This window comes from Anopheles arabiensis, chromosome 2, assembly GCF_016920715.1.
Source record: "Anopheles arabiensis isolate DONGOLA chromosome 2, AaraD3, whole genome shotgun sequence".
In the NCBI taxonomy this organism is placed as follows: domain Eukaryota; kingdom Metazoa; phylum Arthropoda; class Insecta; order Diptera; family Culicidae; genus Anopheles; species Anopheles arabiensis.
In genome coordinates this window covers 92821304-92842463 of record NC_053517.1, presented here as the reverse complement: position 1 = coordinate 92842463, position 21160 = coordinate 92821304, and the positions used below count along the sequence as shown (strand labels likewise).

General features: G+C 43.1%; 3 protein-coding genes across 4 annotated transcripts; 2 read left to right on the top strand and 1 right to left on the bottom strand.

Moving 5' to 3' along the window:
* Positions 1 to 9394: 9394 nt before the first annotated feature.
* On the bottom strand, positions 9395 to 10720 carry LOC120897612 (skin secretory protein xP2-like). 2 transcript variants are annotated; one of them, XR_005738559.1, is made up of 3 exons: positions 9974 to 10720; positions 9774 to 9877; positions 9395 to 9691 (listed from the first exon to the last, which is right to left on the bottom strand). XR_005738559.1 is itself a non-coding variant. In XM_040302612.1 (2 exons), exons 1-2 carry the CDS (start codon positions 10563 to 10565, stop codon positions 9855 to 9857), a joined length of 615 nt encoding a protein of 204 aa, XP_040158546.1. In that variant the 5' UTR covers positions 10566 to 10720; the 3' UTR covers positions 9699 to 9854. The 2 variants fall into 2 exon arrangements, 1 of the variants encoding a protein (XP_040158546.1); XM_040302612.1 differs by lacking the exon at positions 9395 to 9691 and having other exon boundaries at positions 9699 to 9877.
* Positions 10721 to 15772: 5052 nt separating this feature from the next.
* Positions 15773 to 16414, top strand: LOC120896872. Its single transcript, XM_040301373.1, has 2 exons — positions 15773 to 15787; positions 15900 to 16414. Exon 2 carries the CDS (start codon positions 15917 to 15919, stop codon positions 16292 to 16294), a length of 378 nt encoding a protein of 125 aa, XP_040157307.1. The 5' UTR covers positions 15773 to 15787; positions 15900 to 15916; the 3' UTR covers positions 16295 to 16414.
* A 2050-nt stretch (positions 16415 to 18464) lies between these two features.
* On the top strand, positions 18465 to 19491 carry LOC120896052. The gene is made up of 2 exons (XM_040299868.1): positions 18465 to 18503; positions 18633 to 19491. The coding sequence occupies exons 1-2, from the start codon at positions 18499 to 18501 to the stop codon at positions 19357 to 19359; spliced, it is 732 nt and encodes a 243-aa protein (XP_040155802.1). The 5' UTR covers positions 18465 to 18498; the 3' UTR covers positions 19360 to 19491.
* The last annotated feature ends 1669 nt before the right edge of the window (positions 19492 to 21160 follow it).

The window sequence follows — 21160 nt, the reverse complement described above, 5'->3', positions numbered from 1 at the left end:
CCCCTAAAATGCACGATCATACTCCACGAAAAGGTATCGCACCAGCCCAAATCCCTACAATTTTAAGGCTTAATACATTTCGACGCACACCCCTAATTGCGCACCTAAACGGTACTACCCACGATCCACGAGCACTTGATTACAGGCTTTTGGCCCCCAGGGCTCGACGGTTGAAACAAAAAGTGATACCGAAAATCGATCGCTTCCGGCGTACGTTTAGCAGCGAAGGAACCGTCGTGATCGGATCGGAGTTCGGCTACCGGGCGCATGCGGCACGTAACTCGTAACAGCGCCGAGAAACTCAATCGATCGACTCAATTACGGTGCTGATAATGGGCACTTTTGCGAGACTCCAAAGACCCGCTCAAGTCCCTTTCTTGGAGAGCGTGTGCGAGTAGCTTAATTTTTGGGATATCTTGTTTAACAATTAACAACACCTCGAGGGCCACTTTGTGCGGTGCACTTGACGCGAGCGCGCACGCTCTTGGCGGATCTCGTTTTCATCTCTTCGGCGTCCGTTCAGCGGAAAGGGAAAGCATGCCGGCTCTTGTGCAAGATCAGATCTTGTTTTGTGTACGATTGGTTGTAGCACGTGGTGGCACGTGCTTTTGCTGTGAACGCCATTTATCAACTGGGCTGTGAGCGTACTGGCACTAGGCGTTCGATCTGTAAAACACTTACAATGGAGGGAAAAGAAAAGCGACAGTACAAAGTGGTTACAAATGGTGAGACATTCGTTCCGATATTGTTGAAAGTATTTGCCGCGATTTACACGCTTATGGCATGTATGCCGATGGCATGAAAAAGTAAGCTCCATGTGAACTTGTTTTCGTACATTAAACGCATGTTTTCGTAGCGGAATTCCGTGCCTGAAATTGTGCTGCAAGACACGTTGCGAATATGTGTCATTTAACGTCCTATTTTTGGCGGACGTCCTGTTGCTTTGTTTTCTACTCCGATGCTTTCATCAAAACGCTCCGGTGGCCACTGTTGCTTTCGTTAAAACAGATCCCCACAGAAGCACGCCGCGGTCACCGTTGATCGTCGGATCAGATCGTCATATTCAAATTAAGATTCGCAGACGAAACACGGCCACCTCCAGCGGCCGGGTGCAGTAGGGCTGAAAATGAAATTATTGTTCGTCCGCCCAGTTTGAGAAAGTTAATCACTGCCCCACCACCGGCATCACAGCCGACCAGGTTCGGTTCGGTGACTTTTTTTCTGGCTCTTTTAGATCTGCTCCAGCTGGGATGATTGAAAGGCAAAGATGTTGGGCATGGGCAAATGAGTATTGGTGTGTGTGAATGGTTGTGCGTGTGCAAATTTGACGATGCCGGTTGTTGGCTGTGTTTTGATCGTTTGTTACTAATGGAGAAATTATGCTTTATTTCTGTTGTTTTTTCCCTCTTTTTTGGGTGGTTAGCTACAGGCTTTAGGTGGAATGTTTCGAGATGGATCTTGAATCTTGGAGTTTGCCATTAAATTGAATGCCATTAATCGATGATTATGTGGTGATTGTTGACGCATTTAGCAGCGATTAAACTATAGATAGAGTTGTGTTGGGTGCGAAATATATTGCAAACCTATTAAGAAGTGACTGTTGAATAGGTTGAATTGGAAATTAACGATGAAACGATTTCGATTAATTTAAAGTTATCTATTGTTTTCGTATCAAAGGGTGGTTTTTCACGCAGCTATGACAATGCAAATCGTTGTTGACGACTTCTTAATTATAGGTAGTAACCTCGATTAATTTAGTAAAGCTGAAAGTGAATTTTAAGCAGCCTTTAATCGCAGAGACTTCTGTCATTCGTGCAAATAAGCACTGAACAATCCTACATATGATTTGTATAAAATATTGAAATACTGATAATAATTATAATTATAATTAATAAAAATAAACTACCCAGAAGTTTGTAAATAATTATTTCTTAAATATTTTATAAATGCCTTTGTTAAAGTATCACTGATGTAATTAACATAGTTTAATTGAATTACTGATGGTTTTGGATATTCAAGTCAAAGAAAAAAATGGAATTTAAAATTGCATCAAATTTACCTACATTAAAGCACACTTGTCAGAATCTTCTTATTTCAAGTATCTTCAAAAGCATAACCATATTTTTAGTTACTAATTCATATTTATTTACAACTGGACAAGAACGCTGTGGTGTTTGCAAAAAATATAAAAAAATGTACTTTTAAAAGTTTATGGCTATTACAAATATTTACTCAGCAAACCTCAACTGATGCTTACAAGAATACTTAACTAACTATTTACTGAAATATTGTTTTGTGATATTTAAATATTCTTGTGTTTTTGAAACAAATCCGACTGAAGTGTCTGGCAGTTTTATATTAGATTATTACTCATTTTTATCCTGATCTTTGGGTATGCTTTTGTGTGCCAAGTGGATTGTTGTGGCATTTCAAAGCATTGATGTTAAAAAAATGGTTCTACTTTTTTTAATTCAATATTCATTGTTCACTCTTTAACATATGGTTTTCGTATCATTTGCAAAGAAAAAAATAATTCTACTCCTTTCTACCTTCCATCCTCCATTCCACAAGGCCGATAATCACCCAGCTTCACTTAATGCATCAACGAATACGGCAACAGGCACAGAAACACGGGCATCCATAACTCCCATCTGGTCCCACCAACGCAACCGGGAAAGATAATTTTCCCGCCCCCTATTTCTCTGTAGCCTCTCACATGGGCAGTGAATCCATCGTTTTCCACGCTGCCCGCTTCGTACTGGGTGGGGGAACTTCAGCCGCAGTCCAGCTGGTCCAGGCACGTTCCCGCTCGTATGAAACCCGCTGTTTCCGACTCACCGGACGCTACCACAACACTGGAGGCCGCATGTCAGTCGTGTGCCAGGCGCCAACCAATTCGGATGCATTCCGATCGGAACCGTTTCCGACCCTAAAAGACAAAAACAACAGAGAAAAGATCACTCCAACTCAAACAGTGAATTGGTGGTCACCGAATATTTAAAAGCATTTCATCGAGTTCGATTATGAGTCGAACTGTCGTTGAGTGAGGTGCGTGTGTGCGTGTGTGTGGGCTTAAGTGTTGTGTAACAGCGGCAGCCCAGAGGAACCGGACCTGTCCGGTCGGGTTGAAAAATAGGCGAATCATTTTTAGTGCTTTTGTTGGGTTGTTTTTTTTTTGTGTCTTTTTTGGGACTGGAAGTGAAGAAGAAAGCCACCGACGAAATGCAGGAAACCGTGCAGCAGATGAAAGCCCGTGTGATCGTGTGCCGGTGAAACTTGCCAAACAACTCCATTCCGGAGCGGGGAATTGGGCTCGGGTTTGCGGGACGATCTGCCGAACCAACAACAAAAACTGGCCAAACTGTAAACGAAAGTGACATCAACGAGTGGAAAAGAAACGATCGAAAGCAAAAGTGATCTGAGACAAAATCGGAGCATTACGAAGATACACGACACAGCTGCACTCAGGATGCGTTTGTTTACTCTCACCTGGTGTTTGGTGGTAGCCGTGACGTCAGCGGCTGTTGTCTCTACATCATTTCACTCCACCAAACCGTCCCGGGGAGTAGAACAGACCGTCCAGCACAGTCCAGTGAGCCGCACAAACGATCTGATCCCTTACCTCGGTGCGGGACGGTTTCTCTTCCCGATCGAGATCAGCATACCGGACCTGATCAACGGTGTTCTGTCCACCTTCCGGTACCTTTGGATCCGATTTCAGTGGCTGCTCGGCATCAGCGATACAACGATCATCGGCGCGAAAGATCCGCCCGTCTTGATGCAGCTGGTGACGCCGTCGCCGGCCCTGAAAGCGGTACCGCTGGCCCCGGATGCCGTCTTCTGCACGCCGATCAAAACCGTCTCGGTCGAGGTGGACGACCCGGTGCGGCATCCGTACATGCACAAAACGAACCGGCGGAAGAGGCGCCGAAAGCGCCGACGGAGACCCACCGAAAAGACGGCCATCGACTGGGATATGGTAGCGCTCGAAGCGTGGTCATTGCTTTAAGTGACGATGTGTGTCTCACTGCCCCAGTATTCCAGCGCTCTTCTTTCTTAAGCCGTAGACAACACACACACACACACACAAAATACACCGTGACTGAATTAGTTTGATAAGTGATACGAATGCTGGGAATAACAATAAATTATGCTTACAAAACAACCTCCGAACCGCTTCTTTGCTGTCATTTCTCTTCACACCCTTTCTTCGCCATTTCATTTCTTCGTCTTATCGTCACCGCTTTAAAGGGATGCGCTAGAAATTTGTGGTGCGGTTGTTGGGACACAGATTAGCGTGATGTCGTGACGGACACCTTCCGGGAACAGCGGGGCCTGCCGCAGATGAGCGTGTGAAATTGTGCTAATGAAATTCCACCTGCGCTACAGGCGTAGGTGGACGACAGCAGTGAAGAAAATAATCTTTAGCTGACCTTTTCTTTTTGGTTAAACCCTGATTGTGTCGGTCGTACAACTGTGATGAATGATTCATGTTCCAGTTCTGTGTCATCCGTGCTTTTGTGTCGCATTTTCCCCAGGGTCAAAGGGTTTAAAATGTGTATATGAGGGTATTTTATTACGCGAACCAGGAAGGTAACTGGAACACGTCTTGCTGACCTCAATTAATTAAAGAGTAAAGAATGGTTTGGTAGTGTGAATCGTTTGCTGCAATTTTAAAGTTGTGCGCAATTAATGTAACATCACGACGACATGCCATTTCATTGATTAGGTTGTCAGAAGCAAATACACATCTTCTTAGATTATGAAACAATATATAAAAAATAAATAAGCATATTGTCAGCTAAAATATTCTAGAAAGTGAAAGAGAACCTAGAACCTTTCTTTCTAAGGCCTCAATTCAAACCAATTTTAACGACTGCCGGACGACTGAGAAATTTATTGTTGATTTCGAGGATAAGAGTAAAAGAAACACTTTTACCGGTACAAAACTTTCCCCATTCTAATTCAAAACCGTTGAACCGGTTTCCATTTAGCAAATATGACCTTCCTAGTATTTCTAAAATTATTTCATATCTGGAATAAGACATTTTATTAAGTCCTGGTTCTAGTGAAAGTACTTGCTGAAAAGGTTAAAAGGTACGTTCATTGGGATGAAAATTGTTTTCCAGAGGTAAAACTATGGTCGACGGTGCAAAAGGCCATCTATCAGGAGAATCGGGCGAAGCTACTAACGAAAAATAGTCCTAACATAGTACTAGATTGTCATCGCTGGAAGAATATCGTATACTCTTCATCTCTGCTGCTGTCCCCATAATTCAGTATACAATAAAGATTCTTAATTAGACACCAAAACGACCAAGAAAATAACTACCGTTTGAAACACAGCAAGACGTGTATCAGAACATAACAACTAACATTTTAGAGATACAAAATAATGATTAAGAAATTGTCCCTATTAGTGGAGAGCTCAAACGTGCATCTGCAAGCAAGTTTGATAACTTTTTTATGTAAAATCTTTTTTCATCCGTATGACTAAAAAAATAAACATAGATATTTGTTTAATGGTAAATTTCTATGCGAATGTTGTGCTTTTTCATAAAATATTGCTTTTTTAAATTATGTTTTAATTTCGTTTTTTTTTTAATAATTTAAAATTAAATAATTTAAATAATATTAATTTTAATAAAAAATAAATGCTACAAAGCTCCCCGACACAATATTTCTGCTTTGTTACACATTCCACCCGTAACGCTTGTAACGCACAGTCAAAAGCTTTCATAGAGCTTTTTGTGCGTAAAAGTCGTTGTAAGCAAAATGCGCTGACATAAAAGCTCATGTTGAGGCCAGCAGACAAAGAAGTTTGGAAAAACGGTATGAACGAAAGCGTTTCATTTCTTTTTTTACGGATGTTGTTTTCTTTACTATAGGTTAGTAAAAAGATTGACGTATAGAATCCAAATTAATACATTAAATTGCTTATTTTTACTATAGATTTTTGGTACACAGATTACATAGAGTCTATGGAAACCTTGTACATATAATCGCGACTGGTTCTCTGTGCATTATTTTTACTGCATCCACTGTGGGTTTCATATTGCAGTTGATAAGAATTAATCCGTTGGAGATGTACTTCAAAATAATAACGAAAGCATAATAAAACTAAAACTACGACTCATTCCATGCTTTACATTTTGCTTTGCGATTCTTCCGTAAGATGTGATTCTAAAAACATTGCTATTTGCCTGGGCAAGATTGCTAACCAATGCGTCTATTTGTCTTCATTCACTCACACTTTGTTTGATAGGGATGTTCTATTCCTGAGAGAGTTTAGTTCTGCTCAGTTTTGCGTAAAGCTCTTTTTACCTGTTATTATTTTATATCACATCACTATCACATGTTTTGATGAGCAGGTTCTTTAAAGACATTGATTAAGCACCAGAACCTAATATTCTAAACATTAGATTCCAAATAACTTTCTTCTTTCTTCTCAATCGATGACGGGATCAACTATCTTCTGAATTCGCATTCTCAGGACTGTCAAAGCCATTTATAACATATCTAAAAATATCGACACCACATAAAGTAATCCTCTGCATTTAAGTCATTCATAAAATATAAAAACATAAAGCTATGAGTTATTATAAAGTCATTTTCTGCGCATTTTTTTCATAATATCACAAAAACCGCCATCACAAAAATATCACAAAACAAACGGAATATTATTCCCAATGCATATTATATTAATATTATCCCCTACACAATTTGCATACATAACCCATACACTGTAAAGCTTATATTTTCATTCAGCTTTGCAAAGGTTTGCTAGATTTGCACGAGACTAAATTAACATAAATGGGCCCCAATTCTACGATCTGCTTTTTCTTTCATTGGTTGTTGTGTCGCCTATGCTAAATCTCCATTTCCGCCACGCGTTCTTCGGCGGCAAGACAGTGTTGGGATTGTTTTCAACGTAGAATCTTATCTAATCAAGTCGCTTGCGAGTGTAAAAATATGCTACAAATGCAGAGCAACGCCATACCAGACAGGTTATTCAGGTTCAGATGCACCCCCAGAAGGTCACCCCTTACCATCTGCAGGAAATCGAAAGTAGACCTAGACAGTCACCGTCTTCGACCGACCGACTGCGGCCATCCTCAAACAGACTATCTTAATAGTTGTTTGTTTAAAGTCAAGATTGAATCATAGAACTCTTTTAAATTGAGATAAATGAACAACAGTCCCCGCCCAAGAAGTTACGCAATATTAAAATCGATATCCTTCGTTCGTGTTCATTCGAATCAAACATTAATATGCGTGCTGAACCGCCCTTGAAGCGTGTGTATGCGTGTGTGTGTATAGAAAGCACATTTTTTACCCACCCGGACTTGGGCCACCCATTCCAGTCGGAGGGCAGATGTCGTCGGTCAGCGAGGCTCCACTGATAGTTCCACTTTCAAGCAGCTCCCACCCTTGATGGTGCTCAAAAGGGTGCATAAGGGTGAAGACATCGGAAGCAAATGTCTCACACACCCCAAGATAACACAAAAAGCCACCCAAGGTGGGGGCCGATGCCCATGCAATACCCAGATTCTTCCCCCACTCGCTCCAAACTCGCGTTGCGATGTTGCGTCCGAGCGTATGCTAATTTTTTCTCGATTTTCTTCCATTTTGTCGCATCCCGATCGTACCTACCGGCCAGGCAGGTACCCGACCCCCCAGCTCAGATGAACCGAGATGTAGAGTTGGGGTTTGTTGGTGAGAAATTTAGCGGCCTGCATTGACAACGGACAACGCTTTTTTGGGGGCCAATGTCAGTGTCAGCGCGTCCGAGGCGCTGGTACGGGTACGTGGAATGTGTTCCCCTGTTAAGTCACGCATGCTGGCGAAACTTAGCAACATCTCGAGATCGACGGGTGCGGCAACGGATTGGATACTGATTAAGGAGCCGACACCGTTTTCCCCGGGTACACCCTTGTATCGGTTTGGCACATCTACCGGCTCCACCTTATAACATCATCATCATCATTCGCGAAACACAGCCGCCGTATCCGCTTCGGCTAGGCGACATGTCAGTCTCTTCCACCGCCGAAGTGATTCAGTTCAAGGTATGGAGGGAAAAAATTTGCTCAATTTCCAACCGTCCATCAGAAGGTATGGTTCAATATTGACCTATCAATATACCGCTTGTTTGCCGAGTGCGTCCCAGAGCATGTATCTACTTTCGTGAGTGGCGAATGAAACGCTGTGCCGCCCGTGAAGCTTTTTACATCATGTGAAGACAAACAGATGGGTACAGCAGACTCCTCCCAGGCTGTGGGCATTTCGAGCACCAAGGTAGATTGTAGCAAACGCTCTAACGTGAAACGGTTCGGCTTAAGGGACGGTAGGGAAGCGAATCGCCAAGGGACAATCGAATCGATTATGTTTTATCGTCAAATATTCGTCAAACCCTCAAATCTCTCAAAAATCAATCGATATCTCGACACTCTCATTAGCATAAAATGGCCAAATGTTTGCCGTTTTTTTTTACTTCTTCGGATTGTACCGTTCTTGAGCACACAAACCGAGCACCCGCACAGCTTCACATCCGCGTTACTCCGGTGACAAAGCGTCCATTAAAGCTGTCCATTTATCAGTCAGTCCCTTCGGCAGTCAATCCTCACCACACGGTTACGGTTTCGTTACATCATCATCATCATCATTGGGAAGATTTCATTCATCAACCGAGAGTCAGTTCCCTGTCTGAACGGGCTATTGATCACAGGGTTTTGTAGATGTGTGTGTGTGCGAGTGTTTGTAAAAATCGGGGATTTTTTTACAACCATCTGTACAATCTCAAGTGCAAACAGATGCTAATTTATGCGACACTCGACGCTATGACGGCATCGATGGCCGGTGTCCGGGTCATTAAGAATACAATGCCAATGTACCAATGCGACACCATGGCGATTGTGAACCATTTGTGGCTATGCTGTACAATGTTGTCCACGACCAAAGCTGTGACATTTTTCACACCTGTGGCATGTTCTAAAGGACGAAATCCCGGGCGGGAACTGAACGAGTGGAGGACGGTGGACGGTCCAGCAGCTGTAGCTTTCAGTTTGAGCTAATTCCACATCCACGAATTTTTTGTTGTGACTTAGAGCTTATTTTTCAGATTCGCATAGAAATGATCTAGATATCAAGGAGATGGTGTGAAATGTTGGGAAACAGTTTCAAAGACATAACTTCGGTTGAATTATGCATGGTTAGAATTTCGAGGACGTCATCATTTTTGGAGATGAAGCGTAACCATGAAAAAAACGGGAAGGAAAGTGAGAGAGAAACTCCAAAAAACCATGTCTGAAAGATCAAGACAGCAGAGTTGTTCAAAAAGCTGTGGAATATCAGTTCTCATAACCTCAAATTTCATCCAATCTAATGACCCAATTTCTTCATTTCCGTAAACGTAACTTTATTCTTTGTCATGTGCTACAAAGTGTAATGGGACATTCTTCCTTCTACAATCTATCCGCCCCTTTCTCTAGTACATTCTACAACTAAACACACTCGTTACTGGCATCTTCAAGGAATCGTGGGGGCATCTTTAGCTCTGCTGCTGTCTGTATTGTAAGCCAAGCAATCCATTCTCGAGAACTTATGAAACAACGAGAACCGAACGTGGCTGGTTGAGTTGAAATCGATGACCAAAAACACGGCACGATCGCCGATCGCATCCGCAAATGAAACGCTTCATGTTTTAAAAAATAATAAGGGTTTTATTCCAATAGAAGGGGTTTTACGGGGTTGTTGTACGTGTACGGTCTGTGTACCTCTTCTGTAGGTGCTCGATAAATAGTTCCTTTCGTCCGTACACCTAGCCTAGCCAGTGCTGCATAGCGTTGCGCCTTAATTTAGTGATGTAGGGAGACACCGCCTGGAGATGGAGGAGCGATCATAAGGTAATTTTTGAGTTTTTTTTTGTTTTTTTTTTGTGTTTGTGTGCTAAGAAGTTAAGAATCAGTATGCTTACGTGCGTGATCACATCCTGGGTACGGTGCTGGTGCTGCTGGCGGTCCATAGACTGGTGCTGGGACTGGGGCTGGTGCTGGGGCAGCATACTGCACTGGAGCCGGGGCAGGGGCAGAGTACTGCACTGGAGCCGGGGCAGGGGCAGAGTACTGCACTGGAGCCGGGGCAGGGGCAGAGTATTGCACTGGAGCCGGGGCAGGGGCAGAGTACTGCACTGGAGCTGGGGCAGGGGCAGAGTACTGGACTGGAGCCGGAGCAGGGGCAGGAGCGTAGTGCACTGGGGCAGGTGCTGGAGCAGAGTACTGAACTGGAGCCGGAGCAGGAGCGGCGTACTGAACTGGAGCCGGAGCAGGAGCGGCGTACGCTACTGGAGCAGGAGCGTAGTGGACTGGAGCGACGGCAACAGTGGCTTGGTATCCTACTGCTCCCGAATGGCCGCCGTAGCCGGAATGGCCTCCGTAGCCCGCTCCTTCGTCCTTGTGCAGCAGCTTGCCGAGGAACGCCTTCTTCTTCTGCAGCAGCACATCGAACGTTCCCTCGCTCAGCGAGGCAGCGACAACCACCAGACACAGCACAGCGATGGCACGGTTCATCTTTGCAAAAATCTGCTTGGACACTTATCAGACCGACGATAAAAAACGCGCGTGTTAGACGTGCTCCGCGACCGTACCGAAACTGACAGCCGCTCTGCCGGATGTTGGTCCTTTTGTTGCCAACCCGGGTGGGCAAAGGCTGTCCACCGCCCAGCGTTCAACTCCCACCATCCAAAAGATCGTGCTGCTCGCGATCTAATGCCGCATCTAATGCTGCCGTCTTCCCACTCCACGCGCCGCGCCGAAAAGAGAACGAGTTAAAGGCACAGAAGGTGACGGAAGAACTACACCGCGAGACACACAGCCTCCAGTGCGGTAGAGGCCGAAACCAGTTTTCACGACCAGCACTGTTAAGCAACACCACCGCCTGGTGACATGCGCGTGGTGGGAGAAGACGAACCCCAAAGACCATGATAATAGATTTATGCTAATTTTTCATCGATTCTCATTCTCTGCCAAAAAAGAAAGAAAAAAAAGTCCGCGTACTGTCGCGTTGTCGCCTATGGGTTCCTGGTTCCTGGTGTGGTTCTGGGCTGGAGCTTGGAGCCGGTTTGGATGGGAGAGAGCGAGAAAGTCATCGCCCGTAGGCTTAGGTCGTTGGAGATGAGGACAAGTAGACCGTAAAACCATAGGACCGTTTTCGGCTAATGTTGCTTTTCCTGGAGAGCCTGGACGTCTTCAAGTTTTTGGAGATCGTTAGTTAAAGTTTGCCAATCTGGACCGCACGTTCGAGAAGATGTGTCACTCTCCCTCTTGCCGGTGGAACGCGGAAGAATTTGAAAACGTTTAGGGGTTGTCTGGGGCAGACCTCATTTACCGATAGCAGGTGGAGGATCTTCTTTTTTATTTAATTCTCTATTTCTCTGTCTCTGTCTCTCTCTCTTTCTCTCTCTCTCTCTCTCTCTTTCGTTTCTTTAGCAAACTTTCTTTGATTTGCAAATTGTGTTCTGGGCGGACTCGTCGAATATTATGGTGCATAATAAATGAGCAGAACAGGTTCTCTTCAGGCCTTAACGGAGAAAAGACTTCGCGCACACACACACACGTTAAAACTTAAACCTGATTCTGATAAGCTTGCTACAACCAAAAATAACTGCTCGTGTGAAATTTACTGTTTCCGGGTATGAGATGGTTTTGTGCCGTGCCCGATGCTATCGTTTTAACGGTGATAGAATTCTTTCATTTTGAAGGTATTACTCCCAAAAAAAATAGAGATGTTTGTAAAGTAAACACAATTTTGTTTACTCTGGACAAAACATGTTCAAAGACACTAACAAAACCCAACATATAGAAGATCATGTATTGAGTGCGATCGCGAAATGGTTTTTTGTGTAGTTTTCTTTCCTTTTCCAATTCCAAATTCGCACAAAATTGGCACTCCGGGGACAGGGAAAACCGGTAAAACATTCCCTCTCTCCTTGTTTAAGCATGCCGGGAGACTATATAAAGCTTTGCTTCGTCTTCCACCGATGGTCACAGTCCTCCGATGGAAGCCATCGTCCTGACTTTGAAGTTTGATTTAGAAGTAGCGACTAGATCATTCGCCTCGGCAAGGTGATTACAAAATTAAATTAACACCTAGCGCCTAACCAGCTCGACACATAAGCAGTACCGGACGCGAAGATCTGATCGGTAATGCAAACATGATCGAAGCCCTCCCAAACCTGCATACGATTATCGGTTGAAATGCATACCTTCTGCTGCGGGCGTTGCGAAACACACGCACACCTGATGCTCTTCGTAGCGCAAAGGGTGGCTTATCGTGCTGGTAAGGTCAAACTTTTTTGGAGGTTTCGGATAGCAAAAGTAAAAGCGATACTCTTTACTAGCAGGGACAAAAAACACATATCACACCACAACGCAACGAGTGTCCCTGTCTTCCGTTGTTTTCTTCTTCATCTTCTTCCCCATCTTCTTCACGATCGTCACCTACTTGCTTAAGATTTCTACCCTCGTGTTTCGCAACCGTTCCACCCGGCCCGTGATAAGCTGGTGGCGGGCCAGCTCTTCCTCCAGGTGGGCGATGTTGCGCTTCTGCTGCTGGTTGAAGCTCTTGTACGCCTCGATCAGCCCGATGTACGTGCTCATCAGTGTGCGGAGCTCCCGCGGCTTCAGGTTCACCATCACGTCCGAGCGCAGGAACGCCCCGAAGGTGGGCAACGTTGGCGGTAGCGGCAGCGGGGGCAGCTTTTGAAGGACAGTGACTGGGGAGCGGCACTGATTACGTCGTCGATCGGGCTCCGGGGCCGTTGATCCAACGGCAATGGCAGCAGGGCGCGGCTGTTCGTGCCCGACCGTGTTGATCTTTGGAGCTTGGGTGTTACCAGCCGGCACGGTTGAGTTCACTCGCGTTTGTAAGGGCGATGCATCAGTTTGAACACTTTCAATCACGCCAGTGGTCGGATGCAGCTCTCCTGTATTCACGTGACTCACTGTGGAGGATTCGAACGATCCCGAAATGGTGGTTGAGGACGCCTTGCTTCCCAAACTACTCTCACTGGTTTGTTTCGAGGTTAAGGTCGACGGTGTGGTGGTCGTTGGCGCTACCCGATCTTTCATGTCTACCACTGTTTTGTCGGATGTATCTTGCTGCTCGAATACCGTATGCACACCGGGACCGTATTGTAGCAGATAGGACACCTTTTCAATGCCTTCACATGCTCCCGGTCGTGGTAGAACGAACACAAACACAAGGCACCACAGAAGTAAGGTTAAACCGGTACACTTCATCACTTTTCTTGTCCGGGAAGCATCAGGAGTCGATCTCAATTGGAAAGATGTCTTCGCAGATCTGCCAACTTGCAATGAGCAAAACACTTACGAGCACTTACCTGCACCACGTACGCATCGGGTCTGCTAGGTGTATCACAATCGCGGCGTACTTCATGGTTCCCACTGATGCCACGCTGGGGAATGCAGTAGAACGTTCTCTTTTCTTTTGTGGCCACGAAGACACTCCATTCTTTTCCCCAATTTGTTTTGAGCGATTTTCTTCTCCGCTGGACTGCACCTGGGAAATACGGTAGAACGAAGCTCCAATCGACAAATGTGCTTTGTGGTGAAGTTTCGCCACAACGAACGGAAGGTGACTTTGGAGGAGCTCATTTTAATTTTCGGGACTGAACTTCAAACTGTTTGATCGCGGTTGATGCTGCACGATACAGATCTGAGAGCTGTCAGAGCCTATCTTTGGATGGGGTTTAATTGTACTTTAAAACTCATTTAGGTAACGAGAGAATGTTCTCTCCTTCTCTTAGCGGTTAAGTAATCTGCACCACAGTACGGGGTAAATAATCCTGCCCTTAGGCCGCAAAGTTTCAAACTGTTTGCTTGCAACCATGTACAGCCATCACATACCTTTCACTGGACGGAGAGAACACCAGTGCTTCGGCATCGAACGTTAGCGCTCGGTGCCGGCAAGAACACGGCACACGTGGCGTACAAAGCCAGTGCCAGCACGGTAGAAAAATAAATGAACTGATCTTTTTATTTCTACCGATCAGAAGCCTAAAGAACCTGTCCGAAACAACACGACCCGACAATGCGGTGCTGCATCGTCCGGTGGTCTCTTTTGGTAGCTGCCCTGCTCATCTGCCTTATTGTGCTGGTGGGTGCGAAGAAATTTCGCGTACCGGAAGATCGTCCCGACTATAAGCAGCTGGTGGTAAAGGCATCGGAACAGTTGGACAAGCAAATCCTGGACTTTGCATACTTTGTGCTGCAGTTCGAGCAGTTACGCGCGCTATTGATATGGCAACGGTACGAGAGGCTAATGGAGGAACAGGAACAGAACAACTATCTGCTGGGATAGGTGCTGGTTGAGCAATAAAGTTGTACAAATATCACTTAAACGGTAAAGTCTTGTGTAAACGAGTTTATGTTCGTTGTCATACAATATCACATAGTTCTTAGTGGTGCAACTATGGGAAGCGTTTAATTGCAAAAGTGTGCACGAAATTCTGTCAGGGAGAGGACACATATCATCGAATTGTGTGAATTATTCGAATTAATCGAAGTATTTATAACGCGACGAAAGTGTACTTCTCATTCACATTCCCTCAAACCGGTTACAACCAGAACAAACCAGTAAAAGAATGAAGAACCGGTCGCAGAATTATTTCACTTAAATATTGTTAACATTTTAAATTTTGCTTTGTGAAGTATTCAAACTCTAATAACATTTAGATGAATATTGCTTTTCGATGTTGAATTTGCGTAGTGTAAGCGCTCTTGAAGAATGATGGTTAAATATCAGTTTCGAAACTTCAACGCATTATTATTATGATTATCTTTTCAATAATAGACATTTTTGACAGAAAGATCGTAGAAGATGGGAGAAAGTAGAGATTAAACCATTTATTCCATTTATCTTACAATCAAAACTTAATTTTTTTTTCTTTGGCTCAACAACCGATGTCGGTCAAGGCCTGCCTGTACCCACTTGTGGGCTTTGGCTTTCAGTGACTAATTGATTCCCCCCCATAGCAGGATAGTCAGTCCTACGTATGGCGGCGCGGTCTATTTGGGGATTGAACCCATGACGGGCATGTTGTTAAGTCGTACGAGTTGACGACTGTACTACGAGACCGGCCAGCTATTCAAAACTTAAATATTATATATTAAAAAAAATTAGCTAACAAACATATTACAAATGCTTGGTAGCTTTCGTCAGAAATCAAGTTTATGTCCGTATAAAACAAGATTATAAAATTGAATATTAGAACAAAATGGATTTAAATTATGTAAGCTTCACTATTCGTAGTATATTTGAATAAATTTGAAATGCGTATTTAAACTGCTCATGCTAGAAAATGATCTAAAGCTCATCAATTTGAACGAGTATCTAGTTAGTCCTACATATACAAGGTGCTGTTTTGATAAATACCTCAACTCAGTAAAATCTTCCATCTAGTAGTTTTACTAACATCAACAACCCAATTTCTTCCAAAGTTCACGAGGTTTTTCTATATTAACAAGTATGACACGGATTTTATAAGCATTTATATGAAATGATAAAAATGCACTACCACTCGTTAGCGCGATCGAGAAGAACTAACAAACCTGCTGGAGAAAGTCAGAACCTTTCCAATCTGATTGGTGAAAGTACGGCGAACGGATTCGTAGGAGGAGTAAACGGACGATTCACCGGAAGCAAAAGTTCATATAAAGGAACTTACCATCGCAGGCGAATGGGTTATTGATCCACGTCCACTGTGCCAGAGGTGAGTAAAGGACCTCAGCACTCAGTGCAATCGTGTACCAACGACAATGACAGTCGTGCTTATGCGAAGTATTAATCCATTTCCGATCTGCTCTGTTTCATTTCTTCTTAAGCATTAGAAAACGCAACCATGTCCAGCAAACAAATCGTTCTACTCGCTGCCTGCACCGTCCTGTTGGTGATCGCGTCCGTTGTTTCGGCGAACCCAAGCGATTCAGCACCCGATAGGGAACAAGAGGTGTCAGCCAAATCGTACTTCGGATATCAAACAAAGCCGAAAGACTCCTACAAGAAGCTGACGGAAGAAGTGGCCGAGTACTGTCGGCTGATCAGTCCCGAAATCACCGGCCTGAGAGAGAAAATCGAAACCCTGCAAAAGAAGCTGTTCTACCGAAAGGACAAGGAGCACGGTGGCTACAACTACAACGACCTGGAACAGATGCAGAGAATGTTGGCCCAGCAAAAGGCGGCCCTGGATGCGCTACGCAATGAACGGCCTAGTGTTTAGGGAAGGGAATCGGAAATTTAGTACGAACGGATAATGGCATGCCTACAATTAAGAGTTTTATGTTTAGAAGCGAACTAGACCCAAGGGAGGAAAATTATGCTCGAAAATAAAATTATTTAAAATGCACTGATTTTGTTCTTTTTATTTCCTGTGTAATGCAATCCTTTCAATCCTGTGATTTTTTTAAATATTTAATTTCCAGAAACAGCATTCGAATCATGATCACACACTTACCCAAATAAAAGGACATGAAAGCATGCAAATTCAACATGAAAGCTTTTATCACAATGCATTTTTAAATGTTTGTAGTATTAGCAGAGATTCACGTTTGGCCAAGTCACTTTAGTAGAACTTAATTATCTTAGAAACAATCCCGAAATCGTGACTCAAGAGATATGTTGGCATGTTGTTCGAACTCTTCTTCTCTTCGGATTTGTTTAAAACAAGGTAAGAAAATTGGCACATGTAATTTGATACCATACCATGTAGGTTTTTAAATGTTATAACTCGCATTTGATGTCTTTGCGAGGTTATGGTTTAGTCTTGTTCATTCACAGTTCAACAAGGTTCATTGTATGAAGATGGCGAATTCCCCCCATCGATTAGCATATCCATAACGATGTAAATAAGCATTAGTCTTAGATTTGATCGTGTCATGCCTGTCTTTCAAATGTTGGTAGCAACAACATTTGAAGGACATCACTATGGAGATTCGTGTCGAAATGTGAAGGAAACTTGACATGTTTAGATTTAACTTATGAAAGTCCCAAAAATATTATTATTAATTTTTATAAAAGCTTTTTTAGAATAATCTATTTTAACTTCGTTGAATAGATGATCAATTGAGATATAATTTTTGTTGTTATTTACCATTTTTGAAGTGCATTCAGCGTTCACGTGCAATAAATCAGTCTTTCTTCTTTCTCACATCAATCAAAGATTGTGTTTTTACAGCAATTTTAATTGATTGGTTTGACTTTATTTTGTTTTTATACATCTTTTGTTAATTTTTTTTTTGTTGTTTCTATAAAAACTGAATATTAAAACCCCATGCAGGTTCTATACTAGTTGCAAAGACAATAGCATTAAGCTAAGATAAACTGCATAAAACTTACTCAGCAAACAATCTCGTTTCAGACATTCTTCAAGAGGCAGCTGATATGCATGATTTAATTCTATTTTCCGAAACTATTGAGCGATTGCTTTCCTGAGCGATCAACGTTGAAATAAATACTTTTTGTTGATAATTGTGTTTATATTTTCATTATGTTTTGAATATTTTAGGAACACAAATGTTTTCCCTTATTATGAAAGATTTACGTTTAATCAAAATTACATTTCAACAGGATATAGTTTTGCTAGTTAATCATAGTTCATTTTAATACGCATCCTATTGAGTGTAAGTGCAATATCATCCGAGAGACAGTCAGTTCTTGACACTTTATATATGTGACATCGAATTTAAATTTGACACCTTTTGTATTTTCATACCAAATCATACGATATTTTGATCAGTTTTACACATGGAATAAATGTTATTGTCGTTTCGTACAATTGTTTGTATTTGTTTTTATTATTTTACAGTAATATGCCGATACATATTAAGCTATCTTAGTTTTGTGTATCCGTAAAGGTATTGTTTTAAACATTTGTTAACTGCTCAAAGATTTGTGTTATTGTCGATTTGTGTGAAGTTGTGTTATGTTTAACAAATTTACATTTTCAGCTCTCAATTCCCATCTTTATTTAGCCAGTTTTATGTTTTGAATGCTGCTTAGCTTTGATTAAAACATTTATTATTGTTAGGTATTTAACTTGATTATCAATGATACAAATAAAAATTGTATGAAAAACTTTACATTTGATTATGCTTTCTTTATTTTTGATTATTTAATTTCATCAATTAGGCTTACCTTGTTTCGTATCGAAAAGAATATCAAAAAAGGATAGCATTATTAATATTTTTCCGAACACTTGACCAAACATTCAATTCCAACGCGATCGTTATTTTTTCTTATCCTGATTGGTGAAAGTACAGGATCACCTTTCTCCCTAAAACGTGACAACCGAAGGGGAGGAGCTAGAACATTCTCCTCGAACACAGCCGGGTTGCATATATCGAAATGCAAGTCCATATAAAAACGAACGCACAACGCTACAGTACGCTTATTGCTTTCGTAGAACTCTCTGTCAGCACAGAGTGTATGAGGTGAGACTCCGGGTCCGAAAAGCGAACCCTTTCTTCTTTCACCAACTTTAGCTCCCCATTTCCCCCAAAGCATCGCAATGTTACTAATGACTTTCTTTCACGTCTTGTAATCCTGCTCTACACAACTAGCACCACGATGAGTTTGACAGGCAAGTTGCTTATTCCACTGTTCGGTGTGGTGCTGCTCTGTGGCGTAGTGCTGGCGGGCGAGCTCAACTACGACGACATCAACTCGCTACCGGTGGAGGAGAAACGTCGCATCATCCGGGAGCTGCTGCGGGCCCAGCGGGACATCCGGGGCGCTCTGCTCAAAATCCACTACAGCCTGAACGGCGAGGAGTTCGATGCGGACGGCAAGGAGGACCCGTACTGGCAGGGCTGCTGGGATAAGGAACTGGCCGGCTACAGGCAATACTTGGAGGAACGGATGAGCGCTCTGAGTGAAAGTGTGAAGCAATCGCACACGATGATGGACGAGATCATCGATCGCGTCAAGCCTTACTGGTACGGTCATCACAAGCCGGGATATGGTGGACCGTACGGTGAGTATGGTCCCCCCGGATATGGTCCCAGCTACGGATCGGGATACGAAAGCGGGTACAGACCGGAACACCCATCGACGCCCGAAACAACGAGCTACAGGCCGACCACGGAGTCGTACCATCCCGGCGGGGACGATGACGATGATTACTACGCCCGGAGTCGCCCCGTAGGTGGAAGTCGACGATACGGCCGCGAGCTCGATGTGACAAAGGAAACGAACGAGGAAGTGCCGGTTCCGGAGGTGAAGGTAGACCCGATCGAGGAAGCTGCAGTAGTCGACGCACTGGACCAGTTGGCCGAGGAAAAGCCGTAGGGAAGCACGAAATGAGACACAAAACAAACCACAGCAAGGAACACAGCTAGTATTATTTATTAAGAACACTTTGGACGCATGCTACACTAAATCCAATCGCTCTCGGTTGAAATAAATCAAACACACACTGAAGCCTGCCTTGTATTGTTTGCGTTTCTGCTAGCTGCGAGGTGATTGCATATGGAGTTCTTCGTTTGCCTTCATTACACTCGCTAACAGCTCCTCCAGAGCTTCATAATGACCCGGCGGTACCTCGGTTGACGGTAGTGTTGGCGCCCGCAGTCCACCGGGTGCACGTGTTGTCGTTTCGCCCTGAAAGGCACTCCACAGCCCGGTCAGTGCGTCGATTGCGGGATGTATGATGATCAGCTGCTTCGTGCCGAGTTGTGCCGTGTCCTCAGCAGTCCCAGAACAGCAGATCAGCAATGGTAGCATCAGCACGATGCGAAGAATTTGAAACACTTGAACCATTGCCGCTAATTGACACGCTTTAGCACAAACGTAACGATGGTTCAGATGATAATGCACGACTGAATCTTTCGTGCTGGAGGCTGGATGCGAACGACATCTGAACTTTCACTGCAACGAGCGACGTTTCAACTTTCACCCGAAGGGTCACTGGTAAATCAATGCTTCACACAAATGGCAATTTCATTACTCATCAAGCAAAACCATAAAACATGTAATGTACACTTTCTCAAGGATGGTTTGGTACGTAGTGTTCATCGTATAACATGCAAGCGTTGACCAATTCCGAACCGTTTAAAGAGGTTTGTTTTGTCGGGTTTATGTCCTGAAGAAACCATAAGTGTCGTTCAATATGAAATATATAAGATCAAGAAGACGATACTTTTATTTCTCAATATTTAAAGAATAACAGAATCCAATATTTTTATAAGAAACGTTATACTTATTTTGTTCTAAATCACAGAAATAATAATAAACTGTGGGTGTTCGTACAATGTTAACAAAACACGGTACTCATTAATCATTTCGTAAAATGTATCCATCCAAACCCATTTGCTGTCAATGGGTCAATGTGATTCCTCACTTTTGTACAGTTCATTCCTTATCCTATACATTAACCTCTCTTTGTTGTACGTTATGTTAATACATGAACTTTGATGTTGAACTGCCAAGTTGTTTGTAAGCCACTGATTGAGGAATGTATCAATCACCAAACGCGAAACGATGAAGATGTTGCTATATCATAAGAATGTCATACTAATACAGACACAAAGTCATCCTTAGTGAAATAAAAGAAATAGCCAAAAAAAGCAATAAAACGCACAGTCAACTTCTTAACATGCTTTAAGGTGTTTTGATGCGATTAGCCTAACGACCTTAGCGGTCATGTCGGTCTTCTACCAAACCGCTAGACTAGTCTTTTTCCTTATATGCTATATTTATCTGTACCATCAGATTCATCTTGGCATTAGAATGAAAAGAAGTTTAAGTCATAAAATTCAAACAAACCGACCTTGCTATGTGGTACTTTGAAGACAAACATCCTTCTTAGCGCAACGGTCTACTCGATCGTGCTGGCTCATACAGGTTTCCTAGACGTTAGTCCTTGAATGAGCGCTCCAGACGTGAGAGCGAGCCTCTTGGCAGCCTTGTAGAAGCTGGCGCGTCTAGCCAAAATAACCACAGATGCCAAAGACAAAAACAAATTATTTAATAAAATTTAATATTAAAAAACAACTACAAGCTTTGGTCTTTTAATTTTCAGATTAGCTAATGCGGCTTCCAAAATAATGTTATTAATAAAACGGGTTTGCCTATTAAATCAGTGTAAAAA

What these genes read in the sequence shown, in the direction of transcription:
- LOC120897612 (XM_040302612.1), bottom strand. Translation starts at nt 10,565, where the DNA reads ATGAACCGTGCCATCGCTGTGCTGTGTCTGGTGGTTGTCGCTGCCTCG. An exon ending in CCCAGGATGTGATCACGCAC is followed by an intron (nt 9,878 to 9,973) that starts GTAAGCATACTG and finishes CTCCATCTCCAG; the next exon opens with GCGGTGTCTCCCTACATCAC.
- LOC120896872 (XM_040301373.1), top strand. Translation starts at nt 15,917, where the DNA reads ATGTCCAGCAAACAAATCGTTCTACTCGCTGCCTGCACCGTCCTGTTG.